General features: G+C 39.4%; 1 protein-coding gene and 1 long non-coding RNA gene across 2 annotated transcripts in view; one reads left to right on the top strand and one right to left on the bottom strand.

Annotated features, from left to right (window-relative positions):
• LOC103466873 (copine-9) overlaps positions 1–22,169 on the top strand; it is a 101,429-nt gene extending 79,260 nt beyond the window's left edge. Inside the window, exons 19-20 of the mRNA XM_008412761.3 lie at positions 3,377–3,450; positions 17,063–22,169. Coding sequence (XP_008410983.1) covers positions 3,377–3,450; positions 17,063–17,245 — 257 coding nt within the window. The 3' untranslated portion in view covers positions 17,246–22,169. The remainder of the gene's footprint in view (positions 1–3,376; positions 3,451–17,062) is intronic.
• Positions 10,961–17,067, bottom strand: LOC103466872 (uncharacterized). Its single transcript, XR_533998.3, has 2 exons — positions 16,836–17,067; positions 10,961–11,303 (listed from the first exon to the last, which is right to left on the bottom strand). It is a non-coding gene; the product is annotated as an uncharacterized LOC103466872 (long non-coding RNA).
• Positions 22,170–22,556: the final 387 nt, after the last annotated feature.

Here is a 22,556-nt window from a genome sequence, read left to right as displayed (position 1 = left end):
CTCTGGGACTTCCATAGAGAGGGTTCAAACAATAACAATATTAATATCTGGGAGCCTACATCTCTGAGGATTTCTTTTGGACAACTACACCTGGACATTACATTTTTGGAGACAAGTTCCTCAGAAATGTGAGGCTTAGCAACTATGAGCAGGTTTATGTGTTTTCCAGGCATATAGTGCCATTTTATAGCATAATCACGTAATTATGTTAAAAAATTCTATATATGTCAAATATGACTAAAAATACATTTGACTTCGTAATTTAACGCTTTGAAATTGGGTCTCTGTCTTTTTAAAAACTCCTGCTCTTTCTGAAACTCCATCTTCAGGAAGTCATGACAACATCACTCTTCTATTAACCCTTCAATAATGTTTTTACCAGCGTTACACTGGAAAGTAACTCATATGAGCTCAGCGCTCGGCATGTGCAGTTCCACCAGGTGTTTGCTAATTGCTTCTGACTAGTCTGAAGGAGCTGAGTGGAGGAGTCATGAGGGAGAGCTGCTCTGTGAGGTGGAAGCTCACTGGTTTGGAAACTGCATCAAAAATGACAGAGTTCTTCGAAGATGTGAAAGGACTTGATTTTTCACAAATTGCATATTGTTTTTTCACACTTGTACCCATGTACGATGCTTTTTTGATACTGAAAATATTTGGCAAGATAGAACACAGTGCAGCAGGAAAGTAGAAGTTGAGCAAGTAAAAACGGACATGCAGAGTCGTGTTAAAACTGACAAATCACTTTAACAATTCCTCAATCAAGCCTTTGTTTCTCATGGTTGTCCTGCTCTTCCTGCTGAGGCGTCCTTCCTTTAAAAAATCACACCTTGAAGCAGTTCAGACACAGTCTTAATTAAAATAATTGGAAGAGCTCCACAAAACACAAAATTACCTTCACAAAACATTTCTTAATTCTATATAGCTGCTAATATTACCTTACAGCTGTTCATTCAGTTGCCACAATTAAATAATACAGTAATTTACAAAAGTATTCATATCCCTGAACATCTTCCACATATTGAGTCATTATTATCACAAATCTTGTTGCTTTTCATAGGGATTTTATGTGACCAACACAAAGTAGAAGATATTTATTTGTAAGGTAGAAGGAATCTGATGCAACTCAAAGAAGGTACATAAATTGAGCTCTTATCAATCTGATGATTAATTAATCTAAATAAAAGATTCAAAACTGTAAATCTCACATGTCTATTAGTTCAATAATTTAGCAAAAATAAGGTTTTTGAATTGAAAATGTTGCTTATTTTATCAATTCACAGTTTTTGATTAAAATGTGATTAATCAATTACAGATTCTGCCATTAGCTTGATTTGAAAATGTTTTAGTCTACATAGTTCTACGGAAATACATTGACAACAAAAAGTAAAAGGGAATTGTATTATTGGAAATAAATACATCAACAATATATGGATTGGTGGGAAAAAAGTAAGCCCTGAACAAAAAGACACCCACTAGAAGAGATCAGGCTTTCAGCTAAAGCCATTTACATTCCAGCATCACTCAGTCTAACAGAAGTGATGTTTTATAGCAGAAAAAATCATTTAACGGTGACCTTGACTTTGGCTTGACTCTGAGGGGCTCAAACAGGAAAGCTGCCAGAGCAGCTGTGACATAATGACTTCTCTATGTTGGTTAATGCTCCGCTCCCCATCCTGAAAGAAACGCCGTGGAAGGTCCGTGAAGTCAAGTGTGTGGCCGCCACACAGCTTTTAGATCAATGAATTATTTCTCAGAGGGGACTGCTGGAGTGTGAGTGTGCACAATCTGTTTCAGATCAGGAGGGTGTAGCAACTTCACACTTCATCACGGTGTCGTATAGCCTATTATTTCCCACTTGTTTAAGTAATCGAGTGGCAGGAGGAGGAGGGTTGCGAAAGCACCAAAGTGTGTTGAAGGTCATGATGTCAGTAATACCTTACAGTCTTTGTGGCTCTCCTTTTTTTTTTTTTATGATTTCTGAAAATGACTTCATGCAATAGTGTTGCCTTGGAATGTTTTCTGACTCTGTAGGAGTTCTTGCTAATGCAGCTTCACATTGTGCATCACTATCTTTATTTCAGTACCGCACTTTTAGGTTACTCAGTGCCTTTATAGTACATACAATGATTTAGATTTAACTCTTCATGTACGAGAACAAATTTTCTCCAGCTGTTCTTGCCAAACTGTAGGGTTAAACAAAAAAATATATACTTCTTTTTTCTCACTTTCTCTGTCGGCTAAGATGCACACAGACTTGTCAACGCAACCCACTGATAACTCAACTAGTGTATCAGGATTCAACACCAAAAAATACACAAACGTTTCCCACACAAGGAACAGAACATTCAGTTACAATATTGTGTTTTCAGACTTCATGTTTTTTTTTTTTACGATTATTAAAAAGTGATTATCTGAATACACAGGTGGTTGATTAGCTAAATTAAACACCTACTTTACTGGTGATATGTATAGTTTGTGTTTGGGTCACCTTCTTTGTTTTTTAACTCGGTGAATTCCACAGCACATCTACATGTTAACTTTTCAAAGTCAAGCTGGCATAACTGACCTACTTCATTCTCCCTCTCAATTTTTTTTTATTAACTTTTTCCTTATCTTGTAATCTAATTGTTGTAGTGTTGACAATTAGTAGCAAAAATCTGTGTCCCTTTTTCTAATATATGTCACAAGTAAATTTAGGACTAATGGTAGCCATCATCAGCAAACAGCTTTCTGCCCTCCAGCAGGGATCTTGTGCATGTCACGCTGCAATGTGTCTATAAAAAAAGCCCTGAGAGACTGATAGACCTTGAAATAATGTAACAATTTGATTCAACTTAAATTCAGACATTCTAATCGTAAATATATTTGCTTGTCTTTATTTATAATAGAGCATAGAAAGGAAAATAATTATTCAGATTTTGAAGTTATGAAACTGATAGATTTTGATAAGTTGTAGACTGATTCTTTTATGACCTGAAAAGACTATGCTGGTTAATCATGCTACATTTTTGGCAACTTCAAGCTAAACGTTTTGTGAGGCCGGCTTACAGAATCATCTGCAATCAGACACAATTCTGTAACTAGCTGTAGTTACAGTCCTGGTGCTGCCAAAATGTGTTACAACAGAATTTTCCCAATGAGTGGTCTAAACTATGTTTTCCAACCGGTGTGATTATATCCCATTTTTTTCCCATGAGGAATCCTATTTTCCATGTGCAAAGAGGTATGTGTACCTGTTCCCAGGCCCCATAATGTGTCCCACTTCAGCAATTACGCATTGAACTTGAAAAATCAACATCTCAAAGCTTCTTTTATTCTCTCCCCCGGTGGCTCCAGTACTGAGTAATTTTCCCCATGTTTCTGTCTGTCCTTTCAGCGATGGAGGAGCTTGATGGAGACGAGGTGAGAGTATCCTCCAGAGGACGTCTTGCTGAGAGAGACATTGTTCAGGTACTCCTCATGATTATATTTAAATTTGCAGGTTTGTCACAACTGCTTTTCGGCAAAAAGAAAAACCACAGGGGGTACATGGCCCCGAAGAGAATGGGTCACATTTACATCAGGCATTCAAACACACAATAATATGACAACTGAGAGAAAATAAACAGGCCTACATTAATGTTTAGTTATATTGTTGAATACGGTTACTGCAGTCTTATTTTTATTTTTTAAGAGTTGGAAAACCGATGTCTCAAAATGATTCAGTAGGGTCCTTTAATCGTGTCTTTTTAACTTGTTCAGTAGTTTAAACTCAAACGTGTTACATTGTTAAATTCACAGGATTGTCTGACAATTTCACATTCAATTCATAAAATGAGGCAAAAAACACAATAATGGGTTCACAAAAACTAGACATTTTTCATAGAATGAGACAAACAGATACGGCTTTTGGTAAAAGTAAGAATCCCCATTTTTGTTTTTACAATAAAGATTTTAAAAGTTTAGCTGTTTTTACAGAATCTAGTGGTAGTGTAGCTACATTAGTCTAGGTTTGACCAGAGTGTGATGTCAAATGCGAGGGGTGAATTGAACACATCATGGAATAGTGATAATCTTATCCAATCTGTAATCTCACCAGTGATGTTTGGTGAAATCTGGTGTCAGATGGTTAGCTACACATGGAACATTAAAAAACATAAAAAAATTTTACTGTCAGACTTGACCATAAACCAGACACATTCCTGTTTGCTAAAAAACAGCATCCACTCATAAATTGCCTCAACTTTATAAAGAAATAAATATGACTTTATTTGTATTACTGTATTTAGTAATACAGTTACATTTTCTAGCATCAAACCCAGATTCACTCCTCTCAAAGCAAACTGGGCTTTCCAGGCAGACCAAGTAAAGTTGGATGAAATGGAAGTAAACAGGAATAGAGGAATAGAAAGAAAACAAACACAGGGATGGATGAGGGATGAGCTCCATTTAAACCAACAAGACCTCTTCCTCTTAACTGACTCCAGCTACACACTCTGCGCTCTGATTGGCTAGAAAATCCCACAGCTGTACTGAAGTTTTCCAACTTTCCCACTTGAAACGACAACTAAAATATTTTTAAGTTCATTCAGGACTCAAGCGTGTCAATTGCTTTTCCGATAAACAATTGGCATTCTTTCTACCAAGAATGCCTTGGTAGAAAGTAACTCAGTGCAGAGATATCAGTGGAGCCTACGGTTCCATGTACTGGCTGCTTTTTAGTACACACATATTTTCATTGGTTTGCTGTCTTAATTTTGTTAAATTATGAGTTAGCAGAACACCACAGACATAGCACTCATTAAGTAACATCCTGAAGCGCAGACCTTGGGTGTACTGTGAAGCAGACCTCCAATCAGAATGTGTGTAGTATGTTGTAGGCAAAATCTCTGTATTGCTAATTGGGGAAAATGGGATGTATAATATCCACTCGACATTTTTAAATTGGATCATTTTCAGTGTTTTGAAAATAATGAAAGGAACAGTAAATATGAGTAATTATGAATCTTCGGTTGCAGCCTTATGAGTCAAGGATGGAGGAACAAATAGAGCTTTATTAGTAGCTACTGTCTACAAGGCTCTGCAGACCAATAGAGGCCAACAGAGGTTAAGATCTATCACACCGGTTAGATTCCAGATAGTAAAAATACTGGGAGACACACACTTAAAAACTATTAAGCTGTTTAATGAGCAAAAACAACAAAAACACAAATGTAAAGGGAACTTGAATAAATTAGGGATGCACAATATATCGACATTAACGTCGGTTTCTTTTTATATTAGTCTTTTTTTTAACACATTGGTTTGATAAATTAAACTGAGCTGATATTAAATACCAATATTTATCCCACAATGTTGGCGTTTGTTTCTGGAGCGGAGACGGTGGTCATGTGGTGTTTGGTCAGTCATGTGAAGGACCAAAGTGAAACAATGCAAACAGGCAGCTGTGTGGTCACTTTTTTCAAGGTCTCAAAAGGTTAGTGAAATGTGTTGCTTAAATACATTATCAGTAATTCTATGTTATCGACCATAATGGCAACATTTATGTCAGATATCACTAGAACAAATGCTGAAATCAAAACCAGCAGGCAGGCTGCAGTTACTTAGGTTTCAAAATGGTAAACTGTGTTTTTGGTTTCAACCATTTTGTTCTTGTTTTCAACCAATAACCTAAATTTGGGAAAGAAGCACAAAATGATGCAGATTTACTCTAAACAAGCTAAATTCAAACACAACGTTAACAATTTTAAAACCTCAGAAACTGCTTTTTAATGCATGGAGCATTTTCTTCATAACTTTAGCTAGGATATTAAACAAAAAAGGAACATAATTATTTTCTCTGAAATTCATGGTTTTTATTTATATTTTTCTGTTTCTACTCTGGTGACTTGTTGCTGGTTTTGTCGTAATGCAACAAATATATTTGTGCTTTTTAGACATCTAAAATGAATTAATTTAGTAAATAATTATTATTAAATATTTTATATAGCCTATATAAATAAGTTATGTCACAACACACAAGTATATAATTTAAGGGTAAAACCAATGCCTATTCCATTCCAACCTGAGATCCACATAGAAAATCCATATTATATCCTTTGAGATCTCATGACATACAGGGCAATATAATAATAATAATAAAACTGTAGTTTAATAAATCCTGTCTGTGTTTTCCAACTAAAGTGTGTGTGATACTTAATGTTTTTTATGAGCTATAGGGATTTCGACAGCATTTTTTTAAATTCCTTTTCTGTATTTTGTCCAACTCCATTTAAAGTTTTGGATTCCTTCTCCTTTACTGCATGCATTAAGCATAACACTGTTCTGATAAACACTTGAAAGTACATTTATCTGCCAAAAATAGCTATCCTTTACAGGGAACTATAAAGGAAGTGGCTAAAAAGCATGTGAAGAAGAGTCCTCAGTGCATTTCCCCCTCAAAGACTCATTCATCCATTACCAGCTCTAAAATTGCCCATATTCTTTTTGGAAAAAGAAAGCTTGTTCTACTGCATGTTTTATCGTGAGCAGGCGATAAAACTACATTTGCCAGCAGTTGTTTTGGAGAACCTTCTAGAGATGTGAGGAAGCAGATACAGCGTAACTTGTGGTAACAATGTGCTATTAAGTATTCAGATGGCAGCGGTGAGGACCGTTCTGTCAGCCTGCAGAGAATGCGATACAATGATAAATGAGTGTTTGTGATGATGAATGCGCAGCGTCCAGATTCAGAGAGCAGGAATGTTAGGATTTCCTTTCATAAACTATCAATTGGTAGAATCTACTTTGACGTCTTTGCTTCATATTTTGTCAATGTCTGTTCATGTCCACACATTAAACACCTTTAAGTAAGTAGAATTCTTCACTAGTAACTAATAAAATGCTTTTTTCTCTATGTTGCTTTTACAGTGTATGTCTTATTGTTATTGACTTGGTGACTAAAGCATTCTCCCAGCAGTGCTAATGATCACATTTAATCACTCAGTTGCTTTTAACCTTCTAGCAGTGGTTTAACAGGAATATTTAGATTAACAGCAAAAGAAGGGAGTTCAATCACTTCACACTATTTTGCATTTAATTGTTTCATTATTTTCATTTGGTGACTGCTTTGCTCTAACACTGATTCTCAGCTAAAATGTTTGGCAGAATGATTGATCTATAACATTTCAGTTCTTTTTGTCAGCATTTTTTTTTCCTCCATATTTAACAATGACTTTAGAATCTGCGGATTGTACCCTAAAATGTATGAGTGTATTTATAAATACGTAAGTAGCCAATCCAGGAGCAGCATTTGTTTTCCTTGGTTTTGATTGGCTGAACCCCCAAGAGCTCCTTATCTCTGAATAAGGAAGACAGTTGATGCTAGGTTTTGCGGTAGTGCTGAGAAGGTTTCCACCACATACTAAAGCAGATTAAAGTTTTTTTGGTCTTTTAACTACTATAATAGGCAGTTATGAGCATTTTAGAGGTGGTTTAAGTAGTCATGGATTTCAGCTATTCAGTTTTAGTTGTCTGATATTAGCTATTTAGTTTTGTTGTCAGTTCCAGATAATTATTAAATTCAGCAATGTCTCAGGAAGCAGCAGTAGGCTACATATATTTTACATTTTATCAGCCAATGAGGAAAAAAAGAATTGTTTTTATTTCTAAAGAAATTTTATCAAATGTCTCAGATTTACCTAGACCTACAGAATTAGAAATTTACTACAAGAAAATCCATATCTTTGCTTGATGCTTTAGTAGCTTTGACAAACTCCTAACACACAAGCAAATCACTGGAAACACTGCAGGTGGTTGATTTGAATCATGCATAAAGACGGTGGCAGGTTGGAACAAAGGAGGCAAAAACACAGCACTGGAAGTTTTACAGTCTACAATGGTTAACAGGCATAGCCTAATGTTCTTGGTACTAACTGCTGAATGTGAGTCATTCAGGCTGATTGAGGGATTTTTGTTTTTTGTGGTGGAACATTTGAGTTTTTATTTAAGTACAAGAAAAAAGAGAATTGAAAACATTGCAGAGAAGATATTGAAAAACTGTTAATGATGATATTTTTTTGCACTGTAAGTTGTCATTATAGTGGCAGCATTATGTATTTTCCAGGCATATAGTTGTATTTTATAACACAATCAAGTAATTATGTTACCTTCAGTTGTTTTAAACATGTATATATCAAATATGACATAAAAGAGATTTGACTTTGCAATTTAATGCCTTGGAATTGGACTTCTGTTTCTTTAAGAAGCTCCTGCTCTTTCAGACACTCCGCCTTCAGCATGTCATCACAACATGATCCTAATGATGGCGTTTAGTGTTTTTAGGATTGTTGCATGGAGTAGTAGTTCATAAACCGAGCTTAGAAAACACACTGTTCCACCAGGTGTTTGCTAATTGCTGTTGTGACTAGTCTGTAGAAGCTGAGTGGGGAAGTGGCAGGTTAGGGCTGCTTGTAATGTGGAAACTCAGCTTGGAGACTGCAGTAGGTAACTTTAATTAGAAAAAAAAAAGTTTTTTATATAAACTATCATTCTGTCATGACAACATAAAATCAGACAGATAATCTGTGGGAAAAAATGAGCTCCTCTGGCTGTGGTTCTACTGCTATCTGCAGAAATACACCTCTCTAGAAGAAACAACCAATAAGAGCCCGGAGGCGGGTCTTGGCGCTGCTCACAAGACCCGCCTCTCTGCTACGCCGCAGTTACTTCCCCACACCGGAGAATGCTCAGGCTAGTTACCATGGCTGCAGATGGAGGCAGATAAACAGTTTTTTCTGTGAGATGTTTTTATCCACCATTAGCACATTTAGCACCATGTGCATGAGATGGACTGACAGCACTAAGACCCTCCTCCTGGCTCTCATTGGTTGTTTCTGACCGGAGCATTTCTTCAGACGGCAAAAGCTGCTCTTTTTCACAGATTATCTGTCTCATATTTTACAGATGAGGTACACTCATTTTTATTCGCTTTGACACTTTCTATTCCCTGTCGATACACAGCTCTACATTACCATGTCACCGGGTGACCCTGAACCCCTCCAGTCACTGAATAGATGCTTAGAACAGATAAATGTGCCAAAACTTTCTGCAGCTGACTGGTAGAACAATTCCACAATTTCATGCCAGCGATCAGGACCGAAACCTGGGATGGACTCTGACCTGAACCTTCAGAGCCACATTAAGACAGTCACAAAGTCGGCCTTCTATCACCTGAAGAACATTTCCAGGACTAATGTCTCAGCGTGATCTAGCGTGATCATCCATGCGTTTATCTTTAGCCGCATTGATTACTACATCAGCGTCTTCACAGGTTTGTCCAATAAATCAGTCAAACAGCTGCAGCTCATCCAGAACACTGCTGCTTGTGTTCTGACTAAAACCAGGCAGACAGAGCACATAACACCAGTTTTAAAATCCCTACACTGGCTCCCTGTAGCTCAAAGAATAGACTTCAAAATACTGTTGTTAGTTTATAAATCTCTGAACGGTTTAGCACCACAATACATTAAAGATTTGTTATTGCTGTACCAACCGTCTAGACCCCTCAGATCTTCTGGTTCTGGTTCTGCTCTGCATCCCCAGAACCAGAACCAAACGAGGAGAAGCAGCATTCAGCTTCTATGCACCACAAATTTGGAACAAACTTCCAGAAAACTGTAAAACAGCTGAATCACTGTGTCTTTAAATCTCGAGTTAAAACCCACCTGTTCAGAGTTGCTTATGGCTAAATAAGGGTTAGAGTCCCAGTAGTCAGCATTTCAACTAATGTCCTAAAGGTTAGAGTCCCAGTTATACAGCGTTTTGACTAAAGTTCTAAAGGGTTAGAAAAAGGGGTGCGGGTTTTAATGTTCTTTTTTTTAATTTTTATTCAATGTTACGTGACTGTGTTTTTGTTTTTAATGACATAAAGCAATTTGAAATGCCTTGCTGCTGAAATGTGCTATACAAATTTGATTTGATTTTGATTTGACTGATTTTGACTCAATAGGTCACATGACGCTATTGAAGAAAAATCCTAATTTTAAACTAAAAAAATAGGTAACAAAAATTTAGTTTAAATAGAATAAAAATGCATGTGCCTCATATATAGAGTTCAGTACAACAATTACACACTGATTATTTAAAATATTGAATAGGACTTGACATTTTAATAGAGGGTAGTGTGTCTCATGTAAAAGCATGAATTACCACTTTTTTGTATAAGTTGGTTACAAGGCAAGGCATTTATTAACATTTGTTTGACAGGAGTGTTTGAATCAGAGATTTGTTGACAGTCCGTAAGTGAACCTCCGAGTGCTTGAGGAAGGAGCTAGAGAACGGCTGGCCAAACTTAGCATTCATAAATCAGATCAACCTTGAGTTAAACGCTGCTTGCTCGGCAGATATTGGAATATGCAATATCCAACTCAAAGCTAACTTCACTGCAGTCAGTAACACAATACATCCACTGAGATAAAGCTTGTTTTGGTCTGTGGCCTGTAAAAATGGCACCGAGCAACTGTGCAAGATGTAAACGCCCCACAACGTCTGACGCAGTGACGTTAGTTCCAAAGCTCTATTGACCAATAGTTGAGTAGCTGGACATGGAAGGCAGCTCTCCTCAGTAACATAACGATGCAAACTTAGAAGCAACAAAAGGGCAAGCAGAAAAAGGAGAGGAGGCAATGACAAAAGGAGGGCTTGTATAAAGAAAAGAAAACAAAATATATACTTTTCTTGACAAAAGCGCATGATTAGGGGAGATGAAAAAGAAAATATATACATTTCTTGACGGAAATTCATGTGTAAGGACAAGGAAAAATTAAATATATTTTCACACTTTTCACCTTTCACACTGCACTGTCAAACTAAGAACAGGCGAGTGATTAAAGTTTAGATTTATTGCTTACAAAATATTATAATATATATGTGAATATATCTGTCAGAGTTGACACCTATTAACACAGATTAAATAACACAGGAAAGACAAGAGAAAGTTAGATTCTGAATACTCCCGAGGAGAACAGACAGTGATGTGCTCCTACTGCTCTGAACGCACATTTGCCTGCCCCTCTCTTTTTATTGTCTTTAGGATCCCTAATCACAGAGAGCACTGTAACTCTAAAGGGAGGAGGGGAAAAACACTTCATCACACAGTTACAGCGCCAATGATTGTCAATAACTAACAACACAATCTATCTTAACCTAGATTCTCCAGTTCCTGAACGGGGTCAAACAGAGCAAGTTGTACATCTTCACGGCGATGGTTTTACAGCTATCTAAGAGGTCAAAAGCAGGGCGTTCTGTGAAGAGCTGCTGTCACTGCTGTTCTTCAGAGAGGCCCTCTGAGAAAGGAAATCAGAATGAATGAAATCAGAAATGATCAGAAGTGATACAGGAACATTTCTTAAAAGAGATGACTAAAGAAATAAGAGTACATAAGGTAAGAACATTATAAAAGTATAACAAATAGTTGATAATAATACAATTTACCTAACAATATCATATAAATATTTATAGGTTCTAGTAGAGATTAAAATAGTACAGTTTAAAATATTCAGCTTCAATTTGAAGTAATAGCTAGAACAGGCCCAGTAAATAACGGTGTGAGGTTGACCTGCTTTAGATCAGTGTTTCTCAAACTGCGGTCCTGGACCACCGGTGGTCCGCAGGCCTCTCTTAATGGTCTTCATGTAAACAATTGTTTATTTGCTGTAACGTGAGCTCAAAGTGCGACGATACAGTTAGCTTCCCAAAGGATTGTGTTTAATATGAACCCTCTTGTTTTTGTTGTTGCACTGTGAGACCTTTAAATATGCAGATGAAATTATTATTTCATAAAAACTGCAACTCTCTGATGAGAGAATTTCTGTTAGGATCAACTTGAAGAAGCACAGAGTTCTCCCTCCGTTTTTGCCTTAATTAAGCCTTCAGAGGGAAGGGCGTCACAGACGGAGCAAAACACATTCCTTCTCTCTGTGTCATTATTTTATTTTTCTCCTTACTGACACGTTCAGGCTGTCTCATATCACACAGGTCGCATACTTTAAGCTGTATGGTTTTCAGTTGAAATGAAGTAAAAGATTGAAATATTTCTGAATTTAAAGTAAACCAGAATCCATTTCAGGTTCATGTAGCTTCCAAAGCAAGGTCACATTCATTCATTCCCAAAATGGTCCCTGTAGGGAAGTCAGGATGTTTCAGGGGCTCAGTTCTGATGGCTGACACTGTTTGGACTCACCATCTCATGTCAAAATAAAACATACTGTGGTTTCAGCTGATTGCACACAACTTCATTTTATGAGTGTGCATGAATGGCACTTCTCCTGACTCAGATCTTTATACATTTATCCTACAAGTATTAGATTACGATGTGTACACTGAGAGCAAGGTTATTGAAGCTTCTTTACAGATTTGATTAGATTTTTCATTTGAATAGCACAAAATGTAATAGGGCTGAAACAATTAATCAAATGAATCATGATTAATTATCTATTGAAATCATAGATGAGGGTGGGAACGTAGATCGACCGGTAAATCGAGAGCTTTGCCTGTCGATCTCCCGCTCCCTTCCCTCATTCGTGAACAAGATCCCCAGATACTTAAACTCCTCCACTTGAGGCAGGACGACCCCCCTCACCCGGACAAGGCACTCTACACTTTTCCGGCTCAAGACCATGGCCTCAGATTTGGAGGCACTGAGCCTCATCCCGGCCGCTTCACACTCGGCTGCGAACCGCTCCAATGAGAGTTGCAGATCACGTTCCGATGAAGCCAACAGGACCACATCATCCGCAAAAAGCAGAGATGCGATCCTAAGGCCACCTAAACGGATCCCCTCAACACCTCGGCTGCGCCTAGAAATTCTGTCCATAAAAGTAATGAACAGAATCGGTGACAAAGGGCAGCCTTGGCGGAGTCCAACTCTCACCGAAAACGAGCCCGACTTACTGCCGGCAATGCGGACCAGACTCTGACACCGGTCATACAGGGACCTGACAGTCCATATCAAAGAGCCCGGTACCCCATACTCCCGGAGTACCCACTACAGGGCCTCCTGAGAGTCACGGTCGAACGCCTTCTCCAAGTCCACAAAACACATGTAGACTGGTTGGGCGAACTCCCATGCACCCTCCAGGACCCTGCTGAGGGTGTAGAGCTGGTCCAGTGTTCCACGACCAGGACGAAAACCACACTGCTCTTCCTGAATCAGAGGTTCAACTATCCGATGGACCCTGATCTCCAGGACCCCTGAATAGACCTTACCAGGGAGACTTAAGAGTGTGATCCCCCTGTAATTGGAGCACACCCTCTGGTCCCCCTTTTTAAACAGGGGGACCACCACCTCAGTCTGCCAATCCAGGGGAGCTGCCCCTGATGTCCATGCGATATTGCAGAGTCGCGTGAGCCAACACAACCCTGCAACATCCAGAGCCTTAAGGAACTCCGGGCGGATCTCATCCAGCCCCGGGGCCCTGCCACCGAGGAGCTTTTTGACCACCTCGGCGACCTCGTCCCCAGAGATTGGAGAGCCCAACAGAAGGCATGTTGGTGGGATTGAGGAGGTCTTCGAAGTATTCCGCCCACCGGCCCACAACGTCCCAAGTTGAGGTCAGCAGCACACCATCCCCACTATAAACAATTTTGGTGCTGCACTGCTTTCCCCTCCTGAGACACCGGATGGTGGACCAGAATTGCCTCGAAACCATACGGAAGTCTGTCTCCATGGCCTCTCCAAACTCCTCCCACGCCCGAGTTTTTGACTCAGCGACAACCCGAGCCGCATGCCGTTTCGCCCGCCGGTACCCATCAGCTGTTTCTGGAGTCCCACAGGCCAAAAAGGCCCGATAGGACTCCTTCTTCAGCTTGACAGCATCCCTCACCGAAGGTGTCCACCAACGGGTTTGAGGGTTGCTGCAAGCAACAGGCACCCACAACCTTGCGGCCGCAGCTCCGATAGGCCGTCTCAGCAATGGAGGCACGGAACATGGTCCACTCAGACTCAATGTCCCCACCTCCCCCGGAACGTGTTCGAAGTTCTGCCAGAAATGAGAGTTGAAGCTCCGTCTCACAGGGGACTCCACCAGATGTACAGAAGTCCAACAACAGAACACCACTCGAGTTCAGATCGGGGGGGGCATTCCTCCCAACCACGCCTCTCCAGGTCTCACTGTCATTGCCCACTTGAGCATTGAAGTCCCCCAGTAGAACAAGGGAGTCCCCAGGATGGGCACTCTCAAGTACCCTCTCTAAGGACTCCAAGAAGGGTGGGTAATCTGAACTGCTGTTTGGCCCGTAAGCACAAACAACAGTCAGAACCCGTCACCCCACCCATAGGTGGAGGGAGGCTACCCTCTCGTTCACCGGGGTGAACCCCAACATACAGGCGCCCAGATGGGGGGCAACAAGTATGCCCACTCCAGCCCGGCGCCTCTCACCATGGGCAACTCCAGAGTGGAAGTACGTCCAGCCCCTCTCAAGGAGACTGGTTCCAGAACCAGAGCCATGTGTCGAGGTGAGGCCAACTATTTCTACCCCCCTCAGCCTCGCACACTAGCTCCGGCTCCTTCCCCACCAGAGAGGTGACATTCCACGTCCCAAGAGCCAGCTTCTGCAGCTGAGGATCAGACTGCCAGGGTCCCCTCCCTCGGCTGCCGCCCATAGCACATAGCACCCGACACCTTTGGCCCCTCCAACAGGTTGTGAGCCCATCGGAAGGGGGACCCACGTCTCCTCTTCGGGCTGATCCCGGCCGGGCTCCGTGGGTAAAAGCCCGGCCACCAGGCCATCGTGCCCCACCTCCAGGCCTGGCTCCAGAGTGGGGCCCCGGTGACCTGCGTCCGGGCGAGGGAACGCTAAATCCAAGGTTGTTGTGCATCATAAGGGGTCTTCGGACTACGCTTTGTTTGGTTCCTCACCTAGGACCTGTCTGCCTTGGGTGACCCTACCAGGGGCATAAAGCCCCAGACAGCATAGCTCCTAGGATCATTGGGACACTCAAACCCCTCCACCACGATAAGGTGTCAGCCCAAGGAGAGGAGTCTGATAAAGTAAAAACCCAAAATCTTCTCTCACATAAACAGCCCTAGTAAAAAATCTATTCATTTTTTCAAACTGTAGTGCTTTATCAATTTTGTTGGCCTATACTTTTTTTTTTTTTTTCTTTAATATTTTAAAACTGAATAATAACACAATAGAAACAGCAGTGGGTGTCTTTTTAGGTTTGTTTTGTTTTTTTTCTTTTTTTGAATAATTTCAGGACCGGCTGGAGGCAGAAGCATTTTCATGCTAATGGACACTCAAAAAACCCCACTACAGGTTATCTTCTTATCATTCCAGAACAAAAATAAAATAAAAAAAATCCCACCTCACTGCTCCATCTCGTTCTTGCTGACTTTGTTTTCTGGTCTGAACATCCTGGATGTTCAGTGATGGCTCAGATCCTTCCAGTTTTAAGCAATCTAATCTAAAAACGCAGCTTTGTCGGCCTTCTCCACACACAAATATTCAACATTCAGACGATTATGCAACCCTAGAGACATCAGTGGTGTCAAACGACTTCATACAGCTGGCTATTTATACATCTGGTTTATCTGCTGGAAGCTTTCCTTAGTGCTTCTTTATCAGTCTAAATTCATCTCCACGTCTCCGTTCTTTCGTTCTCATCTCTTATCTCCTTTTGCTTATTGTCAGACATCAGCATCTTTTTTCAAACCCTCACGTTTATTATTCCAGGCTTTCTTTATAGTCCTACAGAAATAACCGCCTGGTTGAGTGAAAATTGCTTCTTTTTAAAATGTCATCTGCCTAAAAAAAATATAAGAGCATTACTTGAAACATATGTCCTTCAGTCTTTATTGTCCGCAGCTGATTAAATGCTTGTAACGATGATCACAATCCTTGATAAAATAACAAACTTGAATGCTTTTTTTGGGGGGGATTTTGTGTGACGGACCAACACAAAATGGAGTGTATTTGTAAATAATAAGGAATGTCTTGCATCTGACTTTCGTGGAAAGTGAAACATGAAGCATTTAATCTAAATTTGAATGATTTTTATTCTTTCTTGAATTTTGTTTCTGATTGGAAACAGAAGTTGTGTTTTTTTCATGCTAGCTTCTTCCGTAGATATTCTCCCAGACTTTTTAGGGCCGGGCAACTCCAAAACATTAGTATTACTTCCAATCAGAAGAAATATGCTGGAAAATTAAAACCTAAAAGAGACCAAAAGTAAAATGTAAAATCTAAATGTAAAACTGTGTTTGTGATGTAACACAACTCAGTACATGACCTTTGGTTTAATTTCCCGTTGGTATCAATAAAGTATTTTTAAATTGAATTGAAAAAGCCAACCCTTTGGTGAAACATGGTAGTGGTTTCATGTGGAATCATGATGTGGGAATGTTTTTCATCAGCAGAGACAGAGAAGCTGGATGGGGAATGAACTGAGACAAAAACAAACAGAGATACAATGGAATGGTTTAGATTAGGAATGCAAAAATGTGAAAATATAGGCCGATATCAATAATAATATCAATATCCAATAATAATCCTGCTGTTGTGGCTGATAACCAAAATGTATTGCTAAGCCTGTTGCAATAACACATTATGATGCACGATAAATTGTCCCAGTAACTGTTATGGTTAATATGGTTAAAATAATAAGGTTGTATTGAGACCATTTTGAAATAATATATCGATAATGGTATAATAATGCAAGGGCTCCTCTCAAAGACCAATACATGTTAATTTTTGTGAAGAACACTTACCTAAAGACCTGGAAGATATTTTAACTATCCAAAATAAAACACAACCAAAAACATCAATAACATGGATTGTGAAGTCTGTCAACAAAATTGCACACTACAGATTTTTACCAGTTCAATTTAGTGGTTGTGGTCCACACTTCTGAACCTGGTTTGGTCTCCTGTGTCCCACATCAAGGACAGATCAGAGACACCGCCTCTCCTCTGCAGCTCAGCCAAACAGCTCTGTTCTGTGTTGATCTGTCATTAAAATTCTGATGAAATACCATGAAATCCATGGTTGTAGCGTGACAAGGAGTGATATTTGCCACAGATTTTGTTTTCTTTCCTGCTTCTAGTTCGTTCCGTTCAGAGACTACATCGACAGGTCCGGTAACCAGGTACTCAGCATGGCCCGGCTGGCCAAAGACGTCCTGGCCGAGATCCCTGACCAGCTGCTGTCGTTCATGAAGAGCCGAGGAATCGAACCGCGACCGGCTCTCTCCTCCTCCCCTCTACCGGCGCTGCACCGGCACATCTGACCCACACAATCCCCACCATCTTCCCCGCCGCTGTCTGTGTCCTTTTATTCCCCTCCTCTTGCTTTTCTTATCCTCCATTTTTTTGCCTCTTTAAAAAGAAGGAAGAGTCAACCTGCTGCTCTCTCACCCAGAGTCTAAACAGACGCCTCCCCTCAGCACAGCGGGCGCTCATCCTCCACTCACCTGCTGCTGTAACTCATCTGTTCCTCTCCCTCCTCTTAATATTCGGTTACATTACTAAAGAGCATTGGGACAGACCCCCTGACTGGAACCTTCTGGAACATTCAGAGCTGGATGTTTAGGATGTTTTCCCACCTGATAGTCCGGTAGACTCTGTTCTATTGGCGACCACAACAGAAATATTTTAGATTTTCAGCTGTTGTTGTTCCCTTTTACACTGCACTTTGTCAAACATTCCAAACTGTTTGAAAAACCTGTTCCCTTCCTCTCCTGTGGTGGCGCTACTTCAAGAACCACAGAAGGAAACGACACGAAAACGTCCAAAGAAGACATGACAATTTCAATCTTCTCAAAATGTAAAGAAATGGAGTGGTGTCTGATTTTAGCGGTTGTAGGATTTCTCTTTTGTTTTTAGTCAAAGACCACAAGTTAATTTCTTCCTCTAGTGCTAGACATTTAGGTTGTTTTTACCCAAAATTTACCCAGAATGCCCTGCGCTTTCATCCACTTCCTTCTTTGGGAGGCTGTCTGCTCGGCGTTCAATTCAAACAGACGGAGGTTTTTAAGCGGACAAGATTTCCCTTTGTTGTCCGTATCCAGTGTTGCCAGATTGGTCAGGTTTCCTTCAAGTCAGTCAGCTTTTGAACACTTTTGGCTGGTGTGAACACACCATTAGTGTTTGCGTCCAACTCCTGTCATTTATATTTTTCGGAGACCTCTCTTGCAGAAGGTTGACATTCTGCCTCATTTTCTCCAATTAGCAGCCCAGATTGGTTTTAATCTAAACTAAATCATTTGGGGCCCTTGGTGAGTGAGAGGTACAGTAAGTGGTGTCATGTGAGACGTTTTCACCTAGAGTCACGAACGGAGCGACTTGTACTCCGGAGCATTTAGTCCGAGTCACTGCTGTGACGGATGCAGACGAGCGCTGGCGGTTCCAGGGTCGGGTCAGACGATGCATTAGCCTCACACACAAGTACACACACTGACACTCACGCCTCTGTCTGCGACGCCACACCCACCCGTCTCTCTGCCCAGCGTGGGCCGAGGCTGGGTGCAGATCCCCCCCCCTGCTGTTAGAGAAATGCCAGACTCTCCAGCTGTCCTGTGGAGAGGAGGAGGAGAGAGGAAGGAAGGAAAAGAGCCAGGGGGAGGGAAGAGAGGAGACAAGACGCAGGTATGTTCAAGGACGGTGTGAGGTGGAGAGAAAGTGTTTATCTTGTTCCAGCAGCAGTTCTGTCCCTTCATTAGTTTAAAAAAAGAAAGTATGCACATTTAAACCCTAAAACGATGCTAATCTAGGATCAATGCACACTCTATGAAAAGCAATATGACCGACTCCTAGCGTAGTGTTTGCCTTATGCATGTCCTGCTCCTTTCAGAGCGGCTCACAAAGTGGGAAAAGGCTGCCACCTAGTGCTCACCCTCCTGTATAGCTGGACCTCTATCTATATTATGCATGAGCTGCTGTACAGCCCCCCCACTCCTCCCCTCCGTTACTCTGAGGCGCGTGCATGATGTACACATCCAGCCAAATTCAACAATGACCGAGGACTGCGTAGAAATAACAGACCTAGAAATGCAAACCGTCTGTGTGCGATGCGTCTGCGTCACGTGGTGTAGAGACGTGTTCTGTTTGTGCTTTGTAAATACGTGAACCTTTTTATATATCTATATATATATTAAAAAAAATAAACGTTTCTTTTTGCATGTTGGGTGGAGGGGGAAATGCATAATAGTGTACCAGTAAACATTACACACCCCTCCACTTCAAAACAAATATATGCATTTTTTCTGTGTCTTTGGAAACATTCGTGTGTAGATTTCACATCTGATCTATGTTTTACAGAATCCGGTGAAATTATGTGTATTTCTTTTTACACATATCTTGAAGGATCAAGAAAACAAAAATGTGGATTCTGTTGAATGCCGATGAATTTAGAGCAGGGGTCTGCAACCTGCGGCGCCAGAGCCAAAAATGGTCCATTGAACCTTCCACAATACAAAACACAAAATATTACTATTTTGTGTAATATTTTAGTACACTTGAAATAAGACAAAATTAACTTACAAGTTACTTTTCAACTAGATATATGAGCTTTTTAAAATGAGTAATTCCGTATATTTTATTTATTTATTTATTTATTTTAAAGTACTAGTTCCATTGGTAAACATCTTAATTGATAACATGGAAAAATGCCTTGGTGAAAACAATCTTCCTGTGGAACTAGTACTTTTTATGGAATTATTAACTTAAAGCCAACTAATACACTGAAAAAATACTTGTAAGTTAGTTTTATTTTAGTTTAAGTGTACTAAGATATTAACTCTAAAGACCAAAAATACTTGGTAAGACTTAGATATAGATATTAGGGTTGGAAAATCCATCCATCCATCCATCCATCCATCCATCCATCCATCCATCCATCCATCCATCCATCCATCCATCCATCCATCCATCCATCCATCCATCCATCCATCCATCCATCCATCCATCCATCCATCTTCTTTCGCTTATCCGGGGTCGGGTCGCGGGGGCAGCAGCTTCAGAAGGGAGGCCCAGACTTCCCTCTCCCCCAGCCTCTTCTTCCAGCTCCCTCCAAACTGCACTTTGTTTGGTTCCTCACCTAGGACCTGTCTGCCTTGGGTGACCCTACCAGGGGCATAAAGCCCCAGACAGCATAGCTCCTAGGATCATTGGGACACTCAAACCCCTCCACCACGATAAGATGGCAGCCTGAGGAGAGGGGGTTGGAAAATATAGCCTTAAAATCTTGCCACAATATTTATATAATATATAGAAATAAAATTAACAATGAAAAACTGCTTACAACTTATTTGTCTTTTTTGCTCCAAAAATAAAAAATATTGCTTTGCATTTAATCATCTTGTTTTCAAATTTCTTGACATCTGATGCTGCACCTCCGGTTTTTACAGTTTTCATTAATTGAAGATTATAGTTATGAAAAATGTGAATTTTTTCATAAGAATGACACAATAAAGGGATGTTTATATCTAATCAATGTAATAACAAATAGGTTTTTGCTGTTTGTCTGTTCTTCATGTAATAACTACATTGATTTTCTGACTTTACAAGTATCTGTTTTTTTTAGATACATTTTTCTTGTTGAAAGCTTTCTGGGCGGGGTTGACATCATTTTTCATAAATCTCTATATCCCATAAAAGAAAATGTAAAAGTTTGAATTTCTTTATCTTAACACCTAAAAATAGAAGTAAAATGGTTCTTTAAGTATGATGACAAATTTATTGTAACAGATAAGAAATTGTACATTTTCTTTTCTTTTTTTTAGGTAATTTAACATTTGTAAAGAAGTTTTATTTAGCCGGGTAAAAATGTCTCTTTGGGTTGTAAAGGTTGCAGACCCCTGATTCAGAGGATTTTTAAAGCCTGGCTGAGATTTCTGTCTCTTTGACTGAAAGGAAGATGTAACGTTTATTTGTGTATATATATGTCTGTGACAAGAAACCTTTTCACTCATTTGCTTAAAGTAGAGAGCAGTCTGTATCTGTGTTTCGGGAAGACATAACCACTCTCTTGCAGAAAGTTTAACTAATCTTAACTCACCTTACGACAACAAACCTTTATTGGGTTTATGTGTGATGAACAAGCAGCTAAAAAATGGCAAAATGTGATTCATAAGGAGTAGAAATATTTTTTTTTTTGCAAATTACTCTATAAATGTGTGTTGAGATCTTTAGAAGAATGTCCGATAAGAAGAATGTAGAGATTAGGAAAAAAATGTTTTGATGAATATCTTGCTGTGTTTTAATATAAGGTTTGTGATTACTCTTGCAGTTGGAACCAGAGGTTTACAAACACCAAATTAACACACGTTTTTCTCACTTCATGAAGTCAAATCAGACCAAAGTTCTCTTGTTTTAGTTCTGTTAGCATTACCAAAATTATTTCTATTTGCCAAGTGCTACAATAATGACAGAATATGTCACAGGTTTATTTATAAACATCTTCAAAATATGAAGTATTGTGAGAATCTTTTGGATGGAAACCCAAAATGTAAAAGCAATGCTACCAAATACTGATGAAATATAGGTTTTGATTTTAATGATATTGATAAATAATAAATTATAGTTGATAGATATTGCTAACTCTAACATATTACTTCTCTCATGACTGTGGTATTCAGCAAATCAAAAATATTTTAATATTTTGGTAATTCTAATTCACTCTGAATGAATTTGAAAGTTAAGAAAGTTAACAGTAAGAAAAAAAGTATTTATTTGGTGTTTGTAAACTGCTGGTCTCAACTGTAACATGATTATTTTATGTTGTATTTGTTGATTTTATCACCCTGCACACAATGTTCAATGTGGATTTCAGATTAAAGAGCCTATATATATATATATATATATATATATATATATATATATATATATATATATATATATATATATATATATATATATAATTGTGTCCTACTTGGCTCATAGCTTGACAGTTTTAATTGGGGCAACTCATGTTAATTGAATGTTCTCAGAAAGAATTAATGAATTTGAAACACGTTTTATATCAAATTGTTCAGCATTTAAACTCGGTTTGAATTGTTTGAGACAAATTTTTACTGCATCAAAAGTGGACTGTAGAGATTCAAATGCCTGTAAATGACAGAATCATCTGTATAAAAATGGAAGGAAGCATTTGACAACTTAATTCAGGAATCAGAAATAAAAATTATGGACAAGATGAGCCTTAGGGCCAACACACACTGATTCAACTGATTGGCATCCGATTCAACAGAAAATCAAGTTGGAAAATGTACCCAGAAATCAGAACACATTAATGCAGACCACTAGCGATTCCTAGCAACTGCATCTCTGTCTGTCCAGCCTGGGGTCTGCCTTGGTTGGAACTACACAGTAATTTCACAAGAATGTAATGAATGAGACAGGAAGTTAGACATGGGTACAAAGTAAACTAAATCCGCTTTGGAAATAAATACTTTTCACATAGGAAAAGCTCTGTTAGCCATGAACTTATAGAAAAATGTTAGGGAAATGGCGATCTTGTTTGAGCAGCTTTGAGTTTACTGCCAAACCGGCTTGGGTTTATGCTGCCAAGATTTCTGGTACAAACTTTTGTGAGCTCAATGG

This window comes from Poecilia reticulata, chromosome 7 (genome assembly GCF_904066995.2).
Source record: "Poecilia reticulata chromosome 7, P_reticulata-male-v2, whole genome shotgun sequence".
Lineage (NCBI taxonomy): Eukaryota > Metazoa > Chordata > Actinopteri > Cyprinodontiformes > Poeciliidae > Poecilia > Poecilia reticulata.
The sequence above is the reverse complement of the archived record's forward strand: the minus strand, read 5'-3'. Positions and strand labels throughout refer to the sequence as shown.